The sequence below is a fragment of the Heloderma suspectum genome, chromosome 1 (genome assembly GCF_057233095.1).
Source record: "Heloderma suspectum isolate Gila_16-S chromosome 1, 16-S_ref, whole genome shotgun sequence".
Classification (NCBI taxonomy): domain Eukaryota; kingdom Metazoa; phylum Chordata; class Lepidosauria; order Squamata; family Helodermatidae; genus Heloderma; species Heloderma suspectum.
Genome location: NC_139458.1, coordinates 141737309 through 141763357, shown reverse-complemented (window position 1 = coordinate 141763357; position 26049 = coordinate 141737309). Strand labels below are relative to the sequence as shown.

General features: G+C 50.8%; 1 protein-coding gene across 7 annotated transcripts in view; it reads left to right on the top strand.

Moving 5' to 3' along the window:
• Positions 1–341: 341 nt before the first annotated feature.
• The window catches only part of ASIC4 (acid sensing ion channel subunit family member 4), a 104507-nt gene continuing 78799 nt past the window's right edge, over positions 342–26049 (top strand). For 6 of the 7 annotated variants that reach the window (XR_014783835.1, XM_084804800.1, XM_084804782.1 and 3 more), the window contains exon 1: positions 1003–2301. Coding sequence is in view for 6 of the 7 variants with exons in the window: in XM_084804800.1 (XP_084660926.1) it covers positions 1726–2301 (576 nt within the window). In the remaining variant the exon portion in view is untranslated. Of the gene's footprint in view, positions 2302–26049 lie in introns of all 7 variants that reach the window. The other variant, XM_084804790.1, reaches the window with a different exon arrangement.

The window sequence follows — 26049 nt, the reverse complement described above, 5'->3', positions numbered from 1 at the left end:
CGAGGAGCAGCCCCCTCCGCTGAGCGACCGAGGGCCGGTGCTTGGAAAGGAGGGCAGGCGGCCCCGGGCTCGAGGGATAAGGCAGCCTCGCGCGGAGCCTCGCGCAGCCGCCGCACGCGCCTCCCTCCCGTGGTTTGGCCCGTTGGGGTTTGGATCAGGGCAGCAGCGCTGCGTGCGTTGGCTTCCCAGGACTTCGGGCTTTTCAGGCAGGCATCCTCCGCTGCGCGCGCGCGGCGTGGCTGGCTTTCCTGCCTTGCCGCCCCCCGCCGTGCCCGGGCCCCGCCCCGCCCCGCCCCGCCCCGCCTGGAAGCCTGGCAAGCCCCGGGCCCTTCCACGTGGGCCGGGGCACTCCGAGGAGCTCCGCGCGTTGCTTGGCCTCTGGCCCCGCGCCAGCTGCAGCGGCTGCGGGTGGGTTTCCCGACCCTAATTCCACTTGTCAGGCGGGGCGCGGAGGAGGGAAACAGGCCCTTCCGCGAAAGCAATTCAACGGCCTCCGAAGCGAGCGGAGGAGAAGGAGCCGACGGTGCAGGGGAGACGGAGGCGGCGGCTGCGGGCTGGGTCTGGGCAGTGCCGCGGTCCCGGCTGCGCCGCGCTCCTTTTCCCCCGGAAAGCGCGCGCCGCCTTCCCCGCCCGCCCGCGCCTGCCCTCACCCCCAGCAGCTGCACTCCCTCCCGCCGATCAATACGCCTTTCACTTTTTGCCTCTCGCTTGTTCCGCGGGGAGCGGGATCGATAGGAGGAGGGGGCGTCTCCTCCTCGTTTCCGCTCCCCCCGCCCGTTGGCCGCTCCTTCTCCAATTAGTCAGGCCTGGAGCCTGCGGGCGGGGCGGGGGTGTTGTGTGCCGTCGCTGCCCACTGCACCCCCGCACCAGCCGACGAGGCGGGAGGATCGCGGTCCTGCTTGTCGCCTGCCTTCTCTCAACTTTTTTTCCTCTTTTCTTCTTCCTCTTCGCCACGGAGGCGTCTGAAGGTCCGCGTGGAGACGGGAGGTAGGGCTTAGGGGGAGCTGGCCAGGGGCAGCTGCCTGGGGCACCCGGAAGGGGACTCCCTCGGAGGAAGTGGGCGGCAGGCAGAGGGCGAGGGAGCCCTGCCCGGGCAGCTTCAGCACCCCGGAGCAGCAGCCCAAGCCGAGGCCGGCGCGGCCGCCTCTCCTCCTTGGCACAGACTTCGCCGGCTTGTGAGCGATTCAAACAAGTGGCTCCGCATCACTTCGGAGCGGTGGCTCTGGAGAGCGAGGCTCCCACCGCCGCCCAGCTCTTCCTTCCTCTGCCGCTGCTCCCTGCCGTTCCCTGGCTCCCCCCCCACCCCTCCTCTCTTTTTATTTGAGGATGAAATAATGTTGACATGCCTTGAATTATTAAGCATCCCCTGGATTTTATTAGCGCACGATGCCTAAATGCTGCTTGTATCTGGTGGGGTCTTAACCGGGCGTGCGGAGGAGCGGCACACACAGCGGCGCAGGGAGCGGTGGGCAGCTGGGCTCGTGCAGATAAGCGGGCGGAAGCGCGCCAGGAGGAGATCCCTAGTGAGACAAGAGACAAGCGGCGGCCAGGAGCTCCTGAGAGACGGGGGCCAGGCTCCCCAGTCCTCCTCCCCTCCTCGGCTGGGCTTCCTAATTTAGGGGCGTCCTGCAGCAGCCGGGGGAGAGCGGCCGGTGCCGGGCGCCCCAGGCTCCCGCTGCCTCCCCGCGCTGGGGGGGTAGCGTGCTGCCTGGTGCCTCGGCACAGATGCCGATTGAGATTGTCTGCAAAATCAAATTTGCAGAGGAGGATGAGAAACAGGCGGCGAAAGAGGAAGGGGACAAGGAGAGCTTGCTAGAGGAGCCCAGCCGGCCACGCCACCGTGACCTGGCTGCCTTTGCCGGCACCAGCACCCTGCACGGCCTTAGCCACATTTGCCGCTCAGGGCAGCTGGGGGTCCGGCAGGCCCTCTGGGCACTTGCCTTCGTGGCCTCGCTGGCCTTTTTCCTGTACCAAGCAGCCCGGTCGGCACTCTTCTACCTGGAGCACCCACATGTCACCACCCTGGACGAGGAGGCTACCCAAAAGATGATCTTCCCAGCTGTCACCATCTGCAACATCAACCGCTTCCGCCACTCGGCGCTGACCGACGCCGACATCTTTCACCTGGCCAACATGACTGGGCTGCCGCCCAAGGACCGTGATGGGCACAAGGCCTCCGACCTGCTGTACCCTGACCCAGACATGGCCGACATTGTCAATCGCACTGGGCACCAGCTGGATGACATGCTCAAGAACTGCAGCTTCAGTGGGGAGAACTGCTCTGCGGAGAACTTCACTGTGGTGAGTGCCTGCCCTGCCTTCCCTAGGCTCTTCCACCAAACCTTGGTTGAAATGGATGCACTTGGCAGTGCCCGCATTTACGCCAAGGCTGGGTTTGCGGCTGAAGGGTTACTCTAGGAGTCAGCAGATCTTGTCGTGCAGTTGCTGCTCTAGAACATGGGTGATGGAACACTGGATCAGCTGTAGGCAGTGGGTACCACTGTGTGCAAGATGTGAGAGGAAAGGAGAGTGACACGAGCATAAGCAGGCCAGGCACTGAATGAACCATCCAGTTCTGAGTCTGGATAACTTTTCTTATCTTGGGAGAGTAGACTGCCACGTAGTATGAGGAGCAGAGCAGGGAGGAGGAACAGAAGACCCTGTAAGTTTTAAGAGGGGGGCCATCTTCTCCCAAGGTGCTTAGAGAAGGTGAGAGGTGCCTGGGCAGGTGCTGAATACCCTTGGCAGTTCCATCATTTAATCCTTTGTACGCTCGGTAGGCAAGAGATTAGGTGCTTTCCCTGGCTTCAAGCAGGCTGTACTCCCAGCTTGGGGGCCATGGTGGCACTGCCACTGTCCCAGCCAGGGTGGCATGGCAGCCACTCTGCCATCCTCTTGGCATTTTCTGGCATGGCTCTCCACCTGCACTATTAGGGAGGCTTCCCGCCGGGTGGAATAAGCCAGCCCCGCACTTGCTCTAATATTGAGTCTGAAAATCACAAATCCCCGCTGTGGTTTGGGGAAATAAATGTGCTGAGCGGGCGGAATACCTGATGGGACCCTTTTCAGACCATAATGGCTCTGGAAATGAGCTGCTTCTCTCCTGCAGACACCAGAGGCTGCTTCGCTTTTTGATCACTGCGTGTAGATGGGTGGGGGGAGGGGGGCAGTTCAGGGCAGGGAGAAGCCTAGATAGAAGGTGAGGCTGGGAGGAGAAGACTCGCATATATACACACATGCATAGACATGTATGCCAAGTGGGTCAAAGATTGGCTTTCTGGCCAATACCTCCACACATGTTCCCTCCTCCGTCCCCAAGACTCTGCTATGACAGCACAAGTCTGGTATGGCAGAGCCAGAGGAAACCCAAGGCTGGGAATCCTGGAGGGGAACACCTACCCAGAGCCCTCTGGGAGCCCTGTCCCACACTTGGCAAGATCTGATTAAAAGGCTTTCTGGCAGGAGCTTCCTGCAGGCTGTGTCTGAATGCCAGGCTGGAGTGGTGGGGAGCGAAAGACAACACTGAGGGTAAAGTGACTCTGTATAGGATTCTCTATGGGTGTATGATGCACCCATCCTCAACATCCTGTTCTCAAATTCAGCACTGAGAAAATTCTGCAATCTCTATGTGTTGGGCAAATTAAGCCCTGTGCCCTAGTCTCCTCCTCAAACCACCACTAACCCCCCCCCCCCAGCACGCATGCGTGCACACCCACGGACACACACACAAACACACACACACACATGCACACATCTCAGGCTTCTTAGGGCCAAGCTATACATTGCGCCTGGATCTCCTGGTCGTTTTTTTTTAATGCCTTTTGTTATTATTGAAAAGCAGCCCTAGGGGGCTACCAATTTCTTCAGCACGGTAGCATGGGGGAAGAAGAAGGTGTTTAACTTCTCACCCACCCCATGCTGTTTCCCTGTTCCAAAACTGCCCCCACTGTAGCTGCTGTTTGCTCCACAGAGAAAACATGCAGCTATGTATTCCCCCAGCAGTTCTGGGAAAGGGGGATCTTCACCGAGAAAATGATGCATGGGGGAAGGGTTGAGCACCCCTCCCTCCCTACTGCTGCTCCAAAGAAACTGGCAGCTGCTGAGACTATGTTTCAGTAAAAAGCAAATAATCAAACAAAAAATTGTTGGGAAATTCAGTGATGGTTCTTCCACGCAAGTGTCCTTTGGCCCCGACATTTCACTAGACGTTGCCTGCTCATTCAAGCCTATTACTAGCCTGAAGGGCTAGAAACTTGCTTTTCGTGTGTGTGTGTGTGTGTGTGTGTGTGTGTATAGGAAAGCATCAATTTTCAGTATAGTAAATTCTGATCCAGTATAGAATTCTGCACTTGTGGAATAAAGGAATACAGACAGTCATGACCATGGTATGAGGAAACAGATCTTCCCGGGGGGGGGGGAACGTGTGCTTGGGGAGTGTTGATGGATAGAAATGTCCCACGAGTGGAATCTCCATACCAAAGGCATGGCTGTGATGAGTGGTTTCAGGAGGAATGCCCCAGGATAGCCCCTTGGGGGCAGCATAGGGTGGAGGGTAGGGGAACTGGACCTTCTATTCACTTTTTGGCCATTCTAGCAACAGTGTGGCATAGCACCAATCTCTGCTTTGCCGTTTTAGAGGGCTACAACTGAGGAGCCTGAGGCATCAGTAGAAATGAAGGGTTGTAGGGCATGGAGCAAAATTAGACACTGAATGACGGTGTGGTTCAGAAGGGCCACTGAGGAGGCTAGCATGGCTCAGGTCCCCTTTTAGGAAAAGCTGCTGCTGCTACTGACCCTCACACTAGCCGTGCTCTTGCCTTGCCGCTGAGCTGCCCACCCGCCGCCCACACCGTTGCATCGCATGATGAATCCCCTTTAAAGATCCTGTAAGTAAGAGCTGTGCTCGGTAAATGATCTCCCTCTATTTAACGTCACAAATCCACATTCTTTATGGGACGGCAAATTAAGGGGCCGCCGGGAAGATTCCCAGGCGTAAGCATCTCGTGTGCAGTAAAGCCCGGCCAGCATAGTAAATCTCGGTGGGCCATTCCTGAGCCACAGCGATCCCCCCAGCACTGGCCTGACTGCTGCAGACCCTCTTGCTCTGCTGGGGCCTGGCAGGGTGTGGGGAGAGCATGTGTTGGAAGATGGACTACAGACAGGAGATCTCGCTCTCCACAGCCCCCACCTCTTCGATCCCTGTAATGGGCACTGAGTGCATCCCTGTGTATGAACCCTGTGCCTGGACTCCTGTGCTGTGCCGAGCACACCCCCCGCCTTCCGCTGCTTGAATCGAGCAGGGAAACTCAATCGGCTCTTTGTACTCCACTGGACAGGAGATTCCCTGGTAGCCCTGCCCTCCCCCGCAACAGCTGAGGGAAGCCCCCCCCCCATGTTCTGCTTCAGCCCCTCCTTTCCCAGAGTCCCTGCAGCAGGGGTCACAGGCAACATGCCTCTCAGCAGGTGCCAAAAGTGGGTTGGACAGTTAACCCCTTTGGTGTTAAGCCGGAGCAATCTCTAGCCAGCCCGCTTTGGCTGGGTGCATTGGTTTGTGGCTCAGTTCGTCCACCTTTGGTTCCTGTCTCTGAGACCAACATGTTACGAGTGGACCCGGACCCCAGCCTGTTTATCTCCTCTTTGTCCCCAGCCCAAAGGCTGCCACTGATCATCCTAGGCAATGAACTTCAACCTTTTTCTCTCATGGATGGAAAGGCTATCAAGGCAGGGACACAAGGAAGTAGTCAAGGGGGTGGGATCTGCGAGGAGGAGCGCAGTGGGAGCTTGTGGAGAGGGGATGTGCACAGGCGCACCAACAGTGTGTGCTCAAAAGAACAATTACCCAGCTGGCACCTGCTCTGCAGGGGCTCCAGTACATGGAGGGGAGGCTGATGCACTTCTTTAAAAATTGGAATCAATGTCTTTTTTTCTTTTCTTTTTAAATCCTTGCTGCCCATCTCAACTCCCTGTCTGGGAGGCACTGTTAGGAAAGCTCCCAGGTTTTTAGCAGCTGCCACATTCCCCTTCCAATCATGTCTTCTCTGAGGCTGGGGTATTTGGGGAGCTCAGGGCGGGCTGGTGGGGGCAACTCTCCGTGAGAAAAACATGCTCTCGGCAGCTGTGTGACATTTAGCCACAAAGAGAATGGGGGTGGGGGGAAGATGCTAGGGTGGGGCGCGGGTGCGTACTGATGATCGAAACACTGCAGGTCAGACCTGCAAGCCATCGAAAGAGTTGGATGAGAGCGCAAACAGAACGGTGCTGAGAGAGCAGGGCGGCCTGTGGCCATGGCTGAGCAGGGCCACCAGCAGCGCTAGGACTTTTGCAGTCCAGGATTTCAAAGGGCTTTGCTGGGGAGGTGTTGGCTGCAGTGAGGTGCTTTGTTTGGGCTTCTCCTAAGCAGGGTCTTGGCTGGGACTTGAGGACAGGGAAGGTGGGTCAGGGTTTGAGAGCGTGGGCAGATGTGGATCCTAAGGCATCCCAGGCTGTAAGCAGGAGGCATCCCTGCCTGGTACGTGGGGGCTTGAAGCACAAAGGAACACACATTTCTCCCCCCCCCCCAACTGCTGTTGCTCAGCCCGCTTTTGCCGCCTCGTTCCCCAGCTGTATAATCAGCGGCACCCCGTCTCGGTGCTGGGGCTGGCGATGACCTTTCCTCCACAATCGTACTTAATAAATGTCACATTTCCCAGCCTATTTTTACTCTGGGTAAATGAGTTCCCTGCGCTGCCTCCCCCTCCACCTGCCGCCTCCTGCCTGCCCATTGGTGCAGCTCCTTGGCCACCACTGTTTGGAGGCAGCAGCATAATCCATTTCCCCAACCCCAGCCCGCACAATGGAAGGGAAAAGTGAGAAAAGGAGACCGTAGGCAGTCCTGCCCGTGTGGGTGGCTCGTTGGGAGGTGGGGGAGGATTGATTCCTTCCAGCCAGGAGAAGGACACGGATTGGCCCGAAGAGGGAGGAAATAATCCCCAAAGAATTCTAGATTGGACAGAGGCAAGTTCTGCTTTGAAGCTATCTTATGTGGCCCATGGCATGAGTTTCAAGCGATGTTTGGGGGGACCTGTTGCTCTTCTGTGTATTTTGAAAATATGCTTTTATTGAATTATAAAATTCCCTCCCCACAGAGGGAGACAGTGGAGGTGGGAGCCGTCTTTACACAAAAGGCCTATCCCCCTTGCTTGAAGCCTCTACCCCTTTCCTCATCGCTGCCCTCAGTCTGGTGGCAGCATAGTGCCCACTCCGCCATCTCTTTCTCCTAACATGAGTACAGATTTTGTCCTTAATAATATACCGTCCTCTCTGATGGTTTAAGGGAGCGATCACTGCCATGCTGTGCTTTGTCATACAGGCTGCACTGCCTCTCCTTCCTTGGTTTGGAGGAGTTCTCTTGCTAGCCCCAAACCAGCAGAGAGTGGTGTTGGTCTTTGTTGCACACAATTTCCCTGTGGCCCATCCTGTGTGGCTTGTTTGTTTGTTACGTATTTCTCCCTTCCTTCACGGAGCTCAGGGCAGCATACATAGTTTTCTCTGAGCACCCCATTTTTCCCTCACAGTAACCCCATGAGGTAGGCTACACTGAGAGAGTGTAACTCGCCCAGCATCACCTCCTCATCCTTTGCTCATACTGACACATTCTAGAAGGCCAGCTTGAATGTGGAGTATGGCAGCAAAATGGCAAGGAGCCCTGTCTCATCTCATAGGCTTAACACATGTGTTGCAGCATAAAATCTACTTCACCAGGTGTGTGGCATAAAGCAATTTCCACATCTCATGAAGGGTGTTCTAGGCAGCCCACAACAGCTTGTTATGCCACAGTAAGCCTTTAGCGTACCTCCTGGGGTCCATACATAGTCTAGAGAGATCCAGTTGCATTTAGAACCTGCAATTTCTGGCTCATCATGTTGCTCTGTAACTTCAGATGAGAAGACGGAGATGTGTCTCCCCTCTTGCCCCACTCCTCTTAGACAGTATGACTTTGAACGCCCCTGAATTCAGATGGTATGCAGCACATCTCCCTGTCTGGGCTCATTGACATGTGCACGTATGTACATCGTTATTCAAGCCTTGACTATTCTCACTCTAAACGTGTGAACCCTCTGCCTTGAAAAGTATTTCAGCCCCTTGAAAAAGTATCCAGTCAGGGTGATATGGAAGTTCTGTCTGGGGCAATTAACCTGCATTGGCCTCATTCACACATGCAAGCAATCTTCAGTTGTCAAGCAACAAGGGATGATCACACATGGCATGAGTGTGACACAGAGGTGAGTGTGCATGCGGGCCATGCTGTCTGTATGCTTCCCCCAGCAATTCCTACCCCATTCTAGTTTTACCACCTAGGACAGCCATCCCCGGTCTGATGCCCTCCAGATGGGTTGGGCCACAGCTCCCAGCAACCCCCAGCCAGCCTGCTGGAAACCATAGTCCAAAACATCTGGGGGGTGCCAGGTTAAGGAAGGCTGTCTTAGGGCAACCCCTTCTGCCAGCGGTGTGGTCTGGCCTTGGAAGACCCTCTGTTAACCCCCACATGCTGTATGACTTTGCAGCACAGTGAAGGAGGAGAGGCTGTCATCCTTGTTGCTGGTATCTGGAGACTGTGCCTGGTCTGCCCCAAAGACACTACTCTTAACATGGCAGGAAAGGGGCAGCGAAAGGGATCAGAGCATAGCTGTATCTGCAGAAGGGTTCTCGGCCTTGGCTCTGCAGTGAGAGGAGGCCGGTGCCGTGCTCCATCCATCAGAACTGCCCGCAGGCTGGAAAATGCTAATAAGCAACCAGCAATGAAAGGGAATCTGTATCCAAAGCATCTGAATAAGTAACCAGTCCCAGGAGTCGTTGCAGCCTCCAGGCCTCTGCACCCCTTCCTCAGCTCAACAAATCAATTCTGGTTCGGTGCAAAGATACTTCCTTGGCAGGGCGTGCTCACCGTTCTGTTTTTTCAAGCACTGGCAAGCTCTGCACAGCACAGCCCTTCTCGTGACTCCCCAAAGTGCAGACCTTCCTGCCATTTTGGTGCCTCTTTGGCTGGCTAGTTGCTTTTCTTTCTCTCCCCCTCCCCACCACTTGTTTCATATACCACTATCATAAACAGACTCTGTAGAGGCACTTAGTGAAGATACTCTGAGCTGTTGATGGAGGCCTTGCCCAGAAGACTATGGGGACTGCAGACCCAGAGTATGCAAACCCCTCTTTTGTCTTGCAACAAGACCAGCTACCACAATGTCTTCAAAGCTAATCTTACCTCAAATCTTACCCAAAGGTTGTTTATGGCTCTCAGTGTTACTTTGAGAGGGAATAGACAAATCCTCCTTGTCAGGACCCAGTATCTGGACTAGTCTTTGGTTTGCTTTCCAAGCTTCCCTGACCAGTTTGTGGGCCTTTGGTTAGATGGATTTGGAGTAGGGGGATGCCACGGGTAGACTCAAGCAAATCTCCCACTCTGTGGTTTTCTTCACAGGCTTTCCTAACGCATGCAGACCTTCCCTACTTCTGTGTATCGTATGGCAAAGGGCAACCTAGCCATAGTGGAGTTTGTGCTACAGTTGGCTGAGAGTCTGTACCTCTCTCTGGAGTGCGAGGGACATGCTTACCTTGGGCAACGGGCAGAATCTGGGTGTCACAACATCCACAAGGGTCTGCTAGGCCTACTTAAAGATATGCAGTATGCCTGGCCAAGGCTGGCTGGTGCCCCCTACTCGATTTTGGATCAGGAAAAGCATGCCCCATACAGGGCTGAGGTTTATCCAGAGTCTAACCTTCAAGCTGTATGGGACTGACTGGGCTCCCCCTTCCTGTCCCCTGATCTCTGCTGAGCAGAAACTTGGCAGAGTGTCTGGCATGGGCCCCATGTCTCCTGACAGATATTAATTGTTCCCCAGGAGCAGTTAATTAACTGGGGCAGGAGCGCAAGCAGCCTTGGGAGAGCGAAAGCCTCGTTAACTCCTGGGGTGGGGGGGTTGGCTGGAAACGCTTGGGCATTCTTCTTCCAGGGTGTATTTATGCTGGGTCAAAGTATGCCCCATTGGGCAAGAATCCAAGCCTTTAACCCCAACAAAGAGAAGACAAATGCAAGATACCATGCTGCCTCCGTAAGATTTCATCCCAATAGAAACTGAGGGAAATCTGTTGTATGTGGAGAAAGCCCAGGCCCAGGATAGAAATGATGGAGCTTCAGGTGTGCTGAGGGACCTCAACCAGAAGGGAGCCAGCAGCTTGTGAATATTAAGGGGGACTAAGAACAGCCCAGGATCAGAGAGGAGGGCCTAGGTGGGTCAAGAGATGTGACTGGCACTCCAGTCTACAAATACTGGCGCTGAGAGAGGGAATTGAGGAAGAGCGATTCCTTGCCCGGAAGCAGCAGCACAGCTCAAGAACAAGTGCAGCGGGGAGCAGAGATGCCGTGGGGGCTGCAGGCTCAGCACCGTCGCTGTGATTGAGATCAGATTGCTGCCACGCATAAAAATGCTATCTTTATAATTATATTTAATGAATTGACTTTAAAAGCTCTTATGCTCTTATCTGGGTTAATTAATATTACACACTTAATAAGCCTGTCTGTAATACTGTCAGGGAACGCACGAGCACTGGGCCCAAGGAGCTTCCTTCAGGCCACTCTTCCTGCTCAGCACAGGAGGGCAGCAGGGAGATGCGCTCGTGTGCACCACTGGATACTGGTGCCAAGGAGCAACCTAAGTCCCTGGCTTAGATTCTTGTGTCTCTGATTCTGCCTTCCTCGCTGTGACTGGAGCCTAGATTTCATTTTTGTGAGGATGGACACAGCCTCCCAGCACAGGGTACAAAGGCTGCAGTGGGAAGATAGATCAGCGAGAAGGAACATGTTGAGCCCAGGATGGCTCTGAAAAGATTTCTTGTTTGATCCCCACTCATCTGCAGCAAGATCCCTTTCTGATGGAAAAAATACTTTGGGACTTGCCTCTTGCAAGTGGGATAAACTGCTTAGAATCCCTTAGAGGCTTTTGAAGTCTTAACTGTTCTTGCTTTGGGATTCTCCTGTTGCCTAGAGAGCGAGAATCTGATTTCCTACAGAACTATCACTGGACTGCATCCTCTCGATCCACCAGCGAATCCTCTGGGTTGAATGTTGTTCCACCTACTTTGCCACCCATATTTTCCTTTGCTCTAGAAGTCAGGAGGTTAGGGAAACCACAAGTACACAGCCTTTCTGCTCTGACTCCCTTATTCTCTGCTACTCCCATGAGATGCAAACCTAACAAGTTCCGAAAATGTCCCAGGGGCTCCTCCTCTGTACTTGTCAAAGGAGCTGTTCCTGCTGCACTCTTTCATCCCAAAAATATGCTTTGTGGAACCAGTGGTGACAACACCGATAGCCCCAAGTCCCTCTCTGGGTTACTTTCTAGCCAGATCATTCTGCGGCTGAGCAGCCTGCTTGGTCCCTGGTCGTGGAATTCCCAAACAGGCGAAGTCTCTTTCATGTTGCCAGAGGAGTGTGTGGCTGCTCTGTTTCTTCCTGGCAGCTGGGTGCCTTTTGAGGGCAAGGCCAATTGCTCCACGAGACAGAGACACTGTCCTTGCATCTCCTCCTGTGTTGCTCAGTACATGGTAAATGCCCAAAAAGCTTCTTAGGATGGACAGTTTTTTGCTATGTTGATCTCTGAGAGCAATGAAAACGTCATTGCTAAGGCAATATCTACTTTTGGGGGGGGGGAATCAACCCAGCTTTTCTTGCTGTAGTAGGTATAGGCAAGCTTTCAAGTTACACAGAATTCTTCCTCAGGTAAAGTGGAAAGCCTCTTCCAAATAAAATGGTCACCTATTCACAAACATCTAGGAATTTTAAAAAGAAAACCTATAGACCAGGGGACTGGAGGATAGCTACAGTCCCTGAGTGTCAGAGGCCAGGCTAAACAGAGCACTGTAGCTCTGGAAAGTCTACCGGTCTTCTGTATGCATCCCTCCCCCTTCTTCTTCCTGCTCAGCAAGTCACGATGGCAGGTGCCCAGAGCACGCCCGAGGGGCCTGGCTCTGCCATATGGGGACGAGCAGCTCTGGGAACTGCCAGATTGATCGAAGGGAGGATTTTGTGCAGCATTGTCAGCTTGACCAGGCCTGGAAGGGGTTAGAGCAGATGGAGCTGTAAAGCTGTTCCTGCCTCACATCCCCATCCACCTTCATAAACCATCAGCTGAGAGTTGACTCGCGCATCCTTTCAGCTGGATGTGTGAACTGTCTCCATTGAAGAACATTGTGTCAAGTGATGTGAATGTTCCACCTGTGATAATGGTTGTTCCATGCATGCAAGACATCCCTTGAAGTTGTAGTTATTGAGTGATAAACACACATATATGAACTCCCTGTAAGGTGAGGTAGAGTGGGGAGGGGATAGCCGGTATTGATGTGGCTGTATTTTTCTGCAGGGATTGAAGTGGAAAGAAGTGGTGTTCCATGCTTGGTTTATGGGGTGTTGTTCTTGTAGTAATAACATTGGGCTGGTTCAAATGTAATTCCAAATCATGGTTTGGTGCTATGTGAAGAAACCTTGAAGGACTCTAGAGCTTGCCCAGTCCCTTCTCCCCTACTTCCCTTGTGTGCCGTGATTCCCTCCCGACCTTTCTAGCTTGCACTATACCATAGTTTGCCATTTCATCCAAGCCAGCAAACTATTGTTTGCACTAGACCTACAAACCGGGATTAGAAACCATGGTTTGATCCAGGGGAGGCGGGAACAAAAGACCCCTTTAAGCCTTGTATGTGTAGCACCAAATAACGGTCTGAATCAACCCATAGCACTAGGTTTCCCTAGCTGTGATGGGCTAAGATGAAGCTGTATCTCCATAGTTTAGAGTATTACTCACGTTACCTTTATATGTTACAGCAGTTGGTGAGGGAGCTGCATTTCCATGACTTCATCCCACCATGCTCCTGTAATTTTTAAAGCAGGGATGGCCAAGCTACACCCCTTAGCCTAATTTCACAAGCCTCCATGCAAGCAGTGGAGGAAGAGGGGGAGAGAGAGAAAAGGGGGTTGGAAGAATGAGGCAGAGAAACAGGATGGCTCACCCACATTTGGCTTGGGTCCTGCTTGCCCTGACTCCAGTCCCACCCACAGCCAGCATATGGCCTCTGACAGATTACCCCCGAAGGGAATTCAGCCCTCAACATAAAAAAGATTCCTCACCCCTGGTGTAAAGGCTGAGCACCAAGGAGGTGGGCTAGACGCACGAGTCCTTTCTGCCTAATCGTGGCCTGGCCAGAATGAGAGGTGAAGCTCTAACCAGACTCAGAGGGGAGCGAGTAGCCTGTATGTCATCTGGGGGCGCAGAAGAATGGGCACTGAGAAATGTTCTCTGACAGTGTATCTGTATTGAATTGAATTAGTGCCAGATGTTTCCCAGCTGCAACTATCAGCTGAATCTATGGGCTCAGGGGGTTCCTGGCATCATATTCAGGGCGCTTTTTGGTGCCAGGTGTCACCAGTTGTATATCTGTGGGAAGCAACCATATTTCCGCACTGGGGGTTCCCAGGCTCTCTGGAACAGAGCATGTGTGGCGGTGTCTCTGCCATTAGGCACTCCACACGGTGTAGCGTGGAGAACAGAAGGTTTACAGAGCTGTGCTAAATGACGCAAATGGTTTGAGGGCCGTAAAGAGGGACGGTTTTATGTCAGACGACTCTATAAAGCACGGCTGTTCTGCCATTGATGAGATATTGGGCTTTATTTATAGAAGGCCGTGATTGCACTAGAGGCCGGCATACTCTGAACGCCAGCCAGGGCCTGGGGATAGGAGGGCGACTCATTTCCATGCAGCTGCCGTCTCCGCTTTCACACATTAAAGGGGAAAAATTAACAAGTTTGCAGCCAGTCAGGTGGAAAAAACAATAATTGTTTAAAACCGTGTTTTCCCCCCTTTCTAAACTGCAGACTGCCTGAGACTCCCAAATGCATGCAGCATTGAGATAACAAAAGGCCAAAAGGTTGAGTTGGACTTCGCAAACAAGAGAGAGCGTGATTCTGCTTTCTTCTTCCCCACTCCTCTCCTCTGCAGTGAGCTTGTGTGGGGCTCTGTCGTTTTGGCAGAGTGCATGATTAGCGCATGTGCAAAGGCGGGAAGCCTGGAAAGCACACACACACCACATTCCTCCATGGTCAGGAGGCCCCAAGGACGAGCAAGAAAATTATGTCCCATGACACAGCGCCAGGGCAGCTTGGGCATACCAGGGAAACAAAGGTCCGGCAGTGATCCCGAGCACGCCTTCAACACATTGTCCTTCCAACACTGATTAGAGAAACAATACAGACAGTTCTAAGAATCACAGTAATGGCTTCTGTCCTCCATGACCCAATCTTGACATTTACAGTCAGCTGAAGGAAGCTTTATCTGCCGCAAATATGAGAGCGTCAGAGAAAGGCATTATCATTATCAGTGGCTGCTCCTCCACTCTCCCTTTGAAGCTCAAGTCTAAGTGGGATTCATGCCTGTGATGTTTTATTTGGGCATGCTTTTATTGCTAGCATAATTATGTATAGCTTTATTTAAAATATATATTTACTGATGATAACTGCCCTGGGCCCCAGCAACATGGCCATACTGGCTGTGGATGATGGGAGTTATAGTCCAACACATCTGGAGGGCCTCAGGTTGGGGAAGGCTGGTTTATATCAAGTCACTAGCCTACGTGGCCTCACCTGTATCCTCCATTCTCCCTTACGCTCTGCTGGGGTATAAGGGAAAACTGTTTCAAATTCACCTTGTGTCCTCAGTCCAGTTCACATACTCAGTGACCCAGGGGATCATCCCCATGCATATGGGGTAAGTATGTATTTATAAAACATATAATCTGTCCTAAAATATTTATGTTCTGCCTTTTTCCGTAATGGAACTCAAGGTGGTATACTTGGGGTTCCCAGGCAGTCTTTCATTCAGGCACTGACCAGGCCCAGACCTGCTGAGCTTCAACAAGGTAGCTGTGTCATGTGCCTTCAGACCATGGCATGATGGAAGCAACATATACATTGACTGATTGACTGCATATTTTATCCCTCCCTCCCTCCCTCCGGACAACATACATCGTCCCTCCCCACTCCCCATTTTATCCTCCCAACAACCCTACAAGGTAGATTAGGTTGAAAGAGAGAGACTGGCTTTAGGTTCCCCAGAGAGCTTCATGGCTGACTGGGGATTTGAATCTGGATTTCTCTGATCCTGGTCCAACACCCTGGTCACTACACCACACTGGCTCTCACATCATCTCTCTCTCTCCCCCCCCCCCCCCATTATATGCGCAGCTCAAGTGATGCTTCCTGTTCAAAAGGCAGGGAGGGGACAATATGATAACGCCAGTCAGCTTTTTGCACACTGTGCCCAAGTCACTCAGTACTCCAGCGGGCAGTGGAAAGTACCCGCGTGTGCCTGCTTCCTCTGCCATGTGTGCAGAATCCCTTAGCTGGAGAATGTGTAACCTGGCGTACTGTATCAAGTAGGATTTCCAACATGGCTGCTGTTGGCCACAGCAAGCCAGAGAGGTCAGTATGCGAGAGCAATCTGTCTCCCGTAGCTTGCCACCAGCTCCATCAGTCTTATGTTCTTAGTCCTTAATTAATTTAAGGACACCCTGGATGTAAAGTTGATTCTTTTACTACTCCTCTCAGCTCACAAGCATTTAAATTCCTCCCTGCTGGTCTGTGCTTTTGAGGATGCTCCAGTCCTCGCCCAAGCACTCCAGTGCCACCCATTTAGAGTCCACTTGCTCCCTTTCTTTGGCTGGGTACTGAAACCTGAAAGGCAGTGCTTGGACACTCTCTAAGCAGGGCAAAGACTCCTGGTATTCCTTCGGAAGCCTCTCCATCCAGCCTTTCTTCCACGCTGCTCGCCCGTGGCTTTATCCAAGTCCCCCTTTATTGACTGCTCAACTGGGGCAGGAGGGATGCAGCCCTGCAAGAAGAGTAGCCGTCCCGTCCCTCTGGCTCTGCTGCTTTGGCTCTTGTCAGGAGAGAGAGTGCCTGTTCAACGCTCACGCGGAACTGCAGGGAGGGACAGAGAGCCGCACTGTGAAAACAGTTGGAAGCTCTGTATTAAATGCCAATCTTTCTGGGAATGAATTGAGAGATTTCAAGGGCAGGAGGGAGAGCAAAGCTGAGAGAACTTGTCAGTGTTTGGTGAAGGGGGCAGGAAGCTGCTCCAGTTCCATGCAGCTTCTTCCCCCACCTATACAGAATGAGTTTGGGCCTGGTCTTGTTGCATTAACAAGCCCAGCCTGATCAGAAGGGAAGGAGATTATTGCCTGAACAGCTTTGGCTTGTGACGCCCCCCCCCCCATCTGACCCCCTAATGATTTGGACAGCAACTCAGTGACCCATCCAGTGAGTAAACAGGCTGAAGAGCTGCACAGACGCCACTGATAAGAAAGGGGTGGGAGCGGGAGCTCACTCTACACTGCAGCCTCTACACCCAAGTCAACCAGTGGCAGAACCACACTCACTTTTAGACCAGAGCCTGCTCAGCCTACTGTCCCATCTACAACAATGCTCAGGCTGGACTTTCCCATCTTACTCACGCTGAGCAGATCAATGCTGTCTTTGTATCCCCCCTCAAAAAAGAACAATCTCTTCCATTTGTCATTTAGCTGACCTCTGTGAATGTGTGGTATCAATTTTGAACCCACCCATGTTACTGGTTGTTGTAAATTATTCCCTGTGGCCATGAGTTTCACAGGTTAATTGTTGGGGGGGAAGGAGAATTGATTTTTAAAGTTAACTGTGTGGAACAATTCCTGCCTTTTGTTTCCTTTAAGAATCTGGTCTCTTTACGTCATCTTGTGACCTGCTCCCGTTGGTCTTTACCTGGACAGACCAATGGGAGATGTGGGCTTGTGGGATTCATGGAGCTCTTTCTCAGGTATAATGAAAAGTTAAATGAGAGCTGTGATTACAAGCACCTCTGCAATTCCTTGCAATGAGATGGCGGGGGGGAGGGGACTTCTTGCTGAGGGAGGAGCACACTCTGAAAGAGAACTTACCTGACCTTTCCATGATTCCCATTAACCCCAAACATCCGATTATCCTCACTGAAGTCATTGATGGCAGCAGGAGCCCTTCCAGAGGCAGATATGGCAACCCAGGGTGGAATGAGAGGCAAACCCTGCCTGTGATTTCAGGATTCTAATCAAAACTTTAACAGAAACAAAGGGACCTGCAAGTGTCAATTGCAACGTTTTTGTACCTTTACATTGACATCACCCCAAATATAAAAAAAGAAAAAGCGGGGAATAAGAGGGTTGTAAGTGATTATTGTGTATGGATATGTTTTCTGATATATTCTCCCCCCCCTCTTCCTCTTTTGTGGGTTCCCCCCTTTTTGTTTTTGGGTTTTTTTGGTTATTGTTGTATTTGCGTATGGTGTTTTTTTAAATAGCCTTTGTTCCTTTAAAAATAACTCATTATGCCCCAGTGATAAATACAGGTCTAAAAGCCAAACAGCCTCTTGAGGCCCCAAGTGAACACACAGAAAAATCATTATGGACCAAAGCAGATTTTATGGGGTGAACAAAAACTGCTCATGATGTGACCAAACCACCATCTTACTCTTGCTCCTTATCCTAAAAGGGGCCTTGAGTAGAGAGGGAGGTTGTGTGTGACTGTGTGTGTTTGTGTGCATTTAAATAGAGAATTCTGGACACTAAAATTAAGAAGTTTGATAGATTCTGAAAACGGAGAAGTGCAGAGAGACCTTAGCTTCTTGGGTCACTGGGACATATGTTGACACTACCATCAGCCTGTCTCTCTTGACTTATCTCTGTTGCCAATTGTTTGATGTGTTAAGGGCTTAGCTGCTCCTTCCTCATCGCCTCTGAAAGATCAAAGGCTTGCCAAAGTTGTTTCAATTCAAGGTATTGCTTTCCCTACTTTGTCTCCTCCGTTAATTATCATGTAGCAGTTTTATCCTCTGTCTTTGTCTCCGATATAAATTGATGTCCTAATATTATTCTTACATCTTGCCTGGTATGGCAACACTGCACCCACTGACTGTTTAGTTACTCTTCTCTGTACTGTATCTTCTCTAGTTCTGCTGTGTTCTATTTTTTTTAGGGAGGGGGCAGTGGGAGGTAGGGTTACCAAAGTTGTGCACAGGCACTCCAAATGTGGACACACCATTGGTTTATATATAAGATTCTGAAGCTATTTTCTGTATTATTTTTATTTTTATCCCTTCTATAATTGCTCCTAACATCTCAGCTGCTTTTGACAGCTGCAGCCCATTGATCTGATGTTTTCAGGGAGCTAGCCACAAGGACTCCCTTAAATCTCTTTCCTGAGTGGGAGCAGCCTTATGTAGAGCCCATCATAACTCTTAACCCAAAAGAAGGATTGCTTTTCCCAGTGTGCCTCACTTTGCACTTACTGGTATTAAATTTAATCTGCTATTTCATTGTCTCCTTTCCCAATTTTATGGGATCCTTTGGGAAATGCTCCCAGTAGTCTCCTTTAAACTTAAACAGTCTTGAGTAAATGTGTATCAAATGCAGGTCTGTCCCTCCGCCCCCTTTTTGCTTTCCATCTTCTGTTCTCAGTTACTATTGAACAAGCTAAGCAGACTCTTAGAAAACTTCATTGTTTACTTCTCTCCAGGATGAAAATGGACCATAGATCCCTGTGCCCTTTGTATCTTATCTTGTAATCTATTGCTCATCTATGAAAAGGGCCCCTGATCCTATCTCACAGCTACTTAATTTTCTTAAAAGCTTTCAGACTTTCAGGACTTGTCAGCAGAACTTCTGAGAAAATTGCTTCCCCTATAACTGTCCTCCCATCTGTTTTCCCTTCTCCCACTGCTTCCCCATTCCACTGAAATGTCTTTCACCCCCTCTTTCTCCCTTAGCGTTTGCTGGTTCTGCACACCCCAGGAGCAACAAATTCTAATGCCGTAATGCAAGATAATTCCTTTCTATCTAGGGGCGAGTTGCCTTAAGTAGTCCTGAGGAGGGGTAGCAGAGGGCTGTGTTATGGGGGTAACACTCCTGTCATGTGCCATATGGTGTAGTTAGTGCTAGCTCACTGAGTCCAGCTGACTCTACTGGCCACTTAGTGCTCATGCTTGGCTCATCCAAGTTCCTCACCTATCCACCTATCCTATGGGCAAGGCAGGACGTTGCGAGCTTTACATAGGCTGTGCTGCTTCCCTAATGCACACTGCAATATGAGTTTAAAACAGCAGATTCGCAGGCTTTGGAATTCATGGAAGCATCCCAAATTTTGCATATATGATGAAACCCACATTCTTTAAACAGGAATTAATAAATGTGGGGGGGGGATTACCCAGATGTGCTTGATTTGCCATTTGATTTGTTTTTAGAGGCTTTTTCTTGCACGGTTTGAAAACTTTAGTTCAGCTTTTATCTTCAGGGACTAGAAAATCAGGAAAAAGCAAGGGATGGATAGTAGTATTAGAAGGAATGTAGGCTGCAAGAAGGAACTGACGATACAATTGTGTGGAAAAGAAAAGAAATTGTCATTGGAATCGCCACCAAGATTTTCTCTGTTCTCTTAGTAAAAGATGCCAGTGCATTATCTACTTTTTCAGTCCAACCACAAGGTCTAGAAACGTGTGTGTGTTTTTTAAGTTCCAAGGCTTCCATTCATTCCACATAAGATGCTTATATTTGATACCTTGGAATCACAGCCATGCAGGTTTCCAGAGTCCCACTAAACATATAACAGTTGGTTGTGCAAGTATATATTTAGTAGCTGTAACATCTCTGCAGGCAGTAGGCACAAAATGACCTGGTGATAAAGGGTTTTGGGGGCATGAACAAATGCAAAGTATGATGGCTGCCTTGATGTTCTATCCTCATTGTCTGTTATTCTTCCTCTTGACGGGAATGATTTCTCCATATTGTCTCCCTCATGTTCCCTGTCTTGGGCTCCTGTGGTCCAGGTTCCACATCCAGGGCATGAAAGGAGGGGGCAAGGTAATTGCCAAGTAGGTGACAGGAAGTACAGTGCACTGTAGTCTAAGATGGAGAAATGGGCTCCATCTCTCTTTTGTCAGGATGCTTCAACTCCTTCTACTTGCCTTCAAGGAACAGCTAGCGGTGTGGTGGATCCAGGGCTTGCAGGGACACAGTGCCGGCACTTTTTTATTAGCAAGGACGCTGACGTGATCTGCCGCCACTACCACCCTTCAGAATTCTCTGTTCCCTCTGAGCTTCGGGGCAATGCTCACAGTAGCTGCAGGGGATGAATTTTCCCAGCAACAATATATTGTTCCCTGTTGTAATGTGAAGTATTTTGGATTGGCTTGTGCTTGAATGGGCAATTAAGACTCATCATCTTTACAAACACTCTGCTCGTGGTGCAGGTGAAAGCTCCTAGAACTGGTTTGTTGATATGGATCCATGCAGCTGCCTGCAATTTTGGACTTTCCCTGGGGTTGTAGGTATGCGGACTGTCATGATGAGTGCCTGCACTTCAACATTTACCATTTCACCACTGGGAACAGCACTAGGTGAGATCGGGAAGCCTTGATCTGTGATCCTTGCCCGTTGCTTGGGCTGGGCCTGGGTCTAGGAGAGAGACTGAGTGGATCAGCACCCCTTTCCCATCTCATTGGAACAGGGTGGCTTGCGATGCAGAGGGACTGGGGAAAGGCATATGGGCCGAGTGTTTACTGGCCACATGCTAAGTGAGGCTCATGACCCCTGCAATCAGAGTTAGATCTCAACTGCCGCCGGTGCACTTGGGGCCAACAGCAGGGGGAGCGGGCTGGCAGCAGGATGGCAGCAGAGTGATGCAAATGGGGGGCCTGATTGATGCAACTGATAATTATCCCCTCTCCATCCCAGGCTCTCCAGCCACAGATGCTGCCAAAGTAGCCCCAGCAAGGGAAGGGCCCCTGCTGTGACAGCAGCTTTGCTGTGCCTGTGCCCCACCGTGGCCTTCGACTTCCTGCTGTCTTCCGCCCATCCCCACTCCTCCCCGTTTGCCTGTCTGTCCGTAGCCTGGGAGCTACTAATAGCCAGCTCTGTTGTGCAGGGAGCACAAGGGTGATAAATAATCTCCGAACAGAACAATTAAGGCTGCATTTGGCGGCCTCTCACTCTTCCCCCACCCCATATCCCCACCCGCCCTTGCACACGGCATCCGGGACTCCTAAGGCGGCAAGAATCCCTCTTCATTAATCAAAGATCAGCTACAATTACACTCACTAATTATTTGCAAAGACTCTTTTGTATTTTCTGTCTCTCCAGCAAAATGCTGATTGGACTCTGCAGAGGCTCCACTGCCCTTGGAGATGGAGGACGGGGGAATGTGGATGGCGGGGGGCGGAGAAGCACGCCAAAAGAGCCCAATCTTTGGCCTTGGCTGTCCATCCAGTAACGCTGCAAAAGCGGGCAGGTCTTCCTGCCATGCAGGGGGAGATCCTGCCTGTGCACACATACAAAATGAGCCCTACGGGGACTGCAGGCCACAGTGAGGTTTGGTCGCAGCTGGGGAAGGGTTTGGGGCATTACACAAATCAAGCCAACCAACGCGTAACTGATTTTCATAGAATCATAGAGTTGGAAGGTCCCCCAGAGATCATCTAATCCAACCTCCTGCTTAATGCAAGCTCTGCACTGCAGGTGCAGCCATAGCAACCATGACAGATGGCCATCCAGCCTCTGATGAAATACCTCCAGTGAAGGAGAACCCGTCGCCTCCCAAGGTGGTCTGTTCTGCTGCTGAACAGCTCTCACAGTTAGGAAGTTTCTCCTAACGTTAAGCCGAAATCTGCTTCCCTGCCATTTCCACCAGTTGGTTCTAGTTCTGCCCTCAGGAGCAACATCTTTTGCATGGCAGCCTTTCAGATACTGGAAGGCCATGTCTCCCCTTAACCTTGATTAACTCTCTTTCTGCTGGCCACAGAGAGGGGTGAGTAGTTTGGCAGATTTCCCCCTTTGTTGAATTAAGGTTCTGCTCGGTTCCTTCTAGCTTCTGAAATGTCTGTAGGCAGCGCTCAGGTGTCTTCAAGGTAATCCCTACAGTTACAAGGGTATGAAGCATGCTTTCTTATTAAAATAAAAGCTGAGGTTCTCTGGATGTGAGGCAGTCTGCACCAACCTGGTGCTTTCCAGCTGTTTTGGACTACAACTCCCAGGATTCCTGACCATTGGACATGTTGGCTGAGGCTGATGGGAGATGGTCCAAAACATCTAGAGGGCACCGGGTTGGGGAAGGCTGATGTGCAAGAACACAGTGTTGCAGTATGTCTGTGTGTGTACATGAACTATCTGTCTCTCTACAAATGGGAGTGTATATATGTTTTTGCAGCTTGTATGAAATATTTACAAAGGTGCAGAAAAGGGCAGCAAAAAGGGGAAAGGGGAATGTATTCGGGCTTTTTAGTTTAACATGGAAGAGGTTCATAAAAATATGCATGGAGGGGACAAAGTGAATAAAGAGAAGCAGTGGTATAGTGGACCCAGGATTCATAGGGAAGCAGCGGTGGCCCTTTTTTACAGCAGGGACCCATGCCCTGCCCCTTCCTTTAGTCCCCTCACTACAGCGGTTTAGAACAGTTGCTGTGGAGAAGCAGCAGCATTTGTGGTTTGTGGGTGTAGGGAGGGGATGCAGCAGCATCCTGGAAAGAGAGTGGGGAGAGCAGAAAAAACCGTACGGCCCCAGCATGCCTCGTCGCAGCCAGACACTAGCTCTCCTGCAAGAACCACTCCCGAACTGCCCCTCAGTCCTGACCCCCAGCCCTGGACATGGTCTTCGGAGTTTAGTGCTCAGAGCACATCCCTCCAGGGGTGCAGTGGAGCCAGGGCTCACAGGGATGCTGCACCTGAGTTTTTTTATCTTCAGGGATGCTGACATGATCTGCCACCTGCTCAGACTTCCCTGTTTCCTCTGAGCTTAGTTGCAATGCTCACAGTAGCTGGAGGGAAATGGATTTTCCAGAGGATAATATATTGTTCTGTGTTGTGATGCAGAGTATTTTGGGGTGGCCTGGAATGGGCAGTTAAGACCTATTAGCTTTACAAAAATTACCTGCTCCTGGTGGAGACAAAAAAACTCCTAGAGCTGGTTTGTTGATATGGATCAACACAGCTGCCTGCAGTTTTGGACTCTCCTTGGGGGCGTGGCTATGGGGATTGTCATGATGAGCACCTGCACTTCCAAATGTATCACTACACCACTGAAGATCGCTTTTTCTCACTCTCTCATAATACTAGGATGCCACGTCACACTCTGAAATTAACTGGCAGTAGATTTAAGGCAGACAGAATGCTTCCGTACACGACACATAATTAGCAGTTGAAATTCACTGCCACAAGGTATGTGAGAGCCAGTGGCTTAGAGCCAAACGACACATTACGCTAATAACCACTGTGTAGCTGAGGCTTGTCTTTTTGTTTACTCTAGTGTAAGCATGCACACCCCCTATTTGTATCGGGACCACTGTGTTCCGAGAGGAGAGAATTAACCTCCCAGGTTTCCCCAAAATCCTCCCCCTACAAGAGAGTTAACAAAAGGCAGAAAATTCATCGGCCTCATTGGGGATGGGGCAGATTGGAGGAAAAATAAGGGGGAAGGTTTAATCTTCCCGTTTCACAGTGGCCCTGATCTGTATGGGGGCCACACATTCTTGCATTAAAATAAATAAAAAGGCAAGCTTCAGCTACATACTATATGATTAATGTACCATGTAGTTTGACTCTTAGATGGCTTTAGAAGGGGATTGGACACATTCATGGCTATGGTAGCTTCGTGGAACCTCCATGTTCAAAGGCAGCATACCACTGAACACCAGTTGCAAGGGAACAACAGCAGTGGAGGGCTATTGCCTTAATGCACTGATTGCAGACTTCCCAACGGCATTTGGTAGGTCACTGGGAGGAACCAGGTGCAGGATGTGATGGACTTTTGATCTGATCCAGATGTTTTTTATATGGGCTTATTGGAAGCAAAAGCATTGCTGAATCTTTCAAGGAGGCAGACCATTCTGAACTTTCCCTCCAATGGAACAATGGAACACAACTATCCCCAGTTGTGGTTGGGTCTCACTCTGTCCTGCAGTTCACTCTGGGGCCCTCCACTAGGCACGTAGGTCCACTTTCCATACACACGGTGACAGACCTGAGCACCAGGTACCACATTCAACACTGCCCTTTTGTACAGCCTCTCATGCTTTCCAGAAACAACCCCACCTAACTTTCCGTTGCACAAAAATTATGTTGCACTCTATACCACAGGAGATTTGGACATGACTGAATGGAGCTATGGCTCATTTATCATGGTCTGCAAGGAAGAAAATACCCAAGCCACATGTTTTGGATAAGAAGCATGGTGGGGAATGTTGCCAGAGTCTTTATGCGTAATCTTGAATGTTTCTTAGTTTTTTTCAAGAAAGTGTTCAAGTATAATGGTTTGTACATGTGGTCAGGCAGTATTTGATCCATAGGAATGGGTGCAAAGAAATAGATAAGCTCAGAGCTCTTAAGTGGATACCCTGTGTGCAGTGTCCTGGCTGTGCTACAGGGAAGAACAGGTGGACATAGCCAACAGGCAGATAGAGAAGGTTGTGTGTTGACAGGGGAGCATCTGTGGCTGTGAAATGGTGGGGCTGCCACTTCTCTTTCAAGGTCTGGTGTAAACTCCTGCCAGTCTGCCTCCTGTAGCACTTGTCCCTCGTGGGCATCGAGCTCAACGCCAGGCAAAGTGGCTTGGCTCTGTAGCACCTTCTGAATATGCCCAGTGGCCATAGCAGGAGATGCCTGTTCTCTGGCATCTGTCCTGTCTGTAGTCCCAGCTTGCTTTCATGGTCTTGTAGATACATGACGGAGCTCTCCTACCACTGACAATGGGCACATTGAGAAAGTGCTACGGAGCTAAGACACTTTGCCTAGACATGAGCTCAGTGGTGTTACTATTATTTTTGTTTATTTAGCGCCATCAGTGTGCATGGTACTTTATAGAGTACAAGGGGACGGGTCTCTGCCTCTAGGGGCTTGTGATCTAAAATTTGACATGGGAAACAGCAGGAAAGGGGAGGTTAGGGGTGAACAGGTAAGCAGTATGCAGTTCTTTCAGCTGCACATGCTTAGAATCAAAAGAGTTGAAAGGGATCTCAGAGGTCATCTAGTCCAGCCCCTGCTAATGTAAGAAATTCACCACTGCAGCATCCCTGACAGGTGGCTCCCCAGCCTCTGCTTAAAATCCTCTAATGAAAGAGCATCCACCCCCTTCCGAGGCAGTCTGTTCCACTGGCAAACAGCTTGTACCATCAGGAAGGTCTTCCTAATGTTTAGTTGAAATCCTTTTTCTTGTCATTTGAACCTATTAGTTCAGGTCCTACCCTCTTGAGCAACAAAAAACAAATCTTCTCCTTTGCCCAGGTGAAAGTCCTTCAGATATTTGAAGATGGCTCTCATATTGGCTCTTAGCCAACTCTTCTCCAGGCTAAACATACCCAGCTCCTTCAGCCTTTCCTCACAGGACTCACCACCTTCATCCCCCTCCTTTGGACACGTTCCAGTTTGTCAGTATCTTCAAACTGTGCCCAAACTGTGCCCAGAACTGGACACAGTAATCCAGGTAGGGCCCGACCAAAGCAAAATAGAGCGGTGCCATTGCTTCATGTGATCTGGAGACTATACTTCTGTTGATGCAACCTAGAACTGCATTTGCCTTTGTAGCCATTGCATCGTACTGTTGACTCGTGTTTAACTGGTGGCCTGGACCCTTTTCACATGTACTGCTGTCAAGCCAGGTGTCACCCATCCTGTATTTGTGCAACTGATTCTTCCTAACTCAATGCAGAACTTTACATTTCAAGTGAAGATCAAGGGCAGGGGGTTTAGGTGGGGAGCAGACAAAGACCATGGAGTGCCTTGAAGTCAAGGACAAAGAGCTTGCAGTGGATCCAGGAGCAGACAGGATTTAAGGAGGGGCATCATGTGACCAGTACCAAGGTGCACCATGCTGGGCAGATGGGAGGGGATCAAGGTGAGACAGCGGCAGGTCAGAGAGGAGGAGGAGTCTAAGGAGAGATGACCAGGACATGAAGCAGAGTTTTTGCAAGGGGAACAGAGAG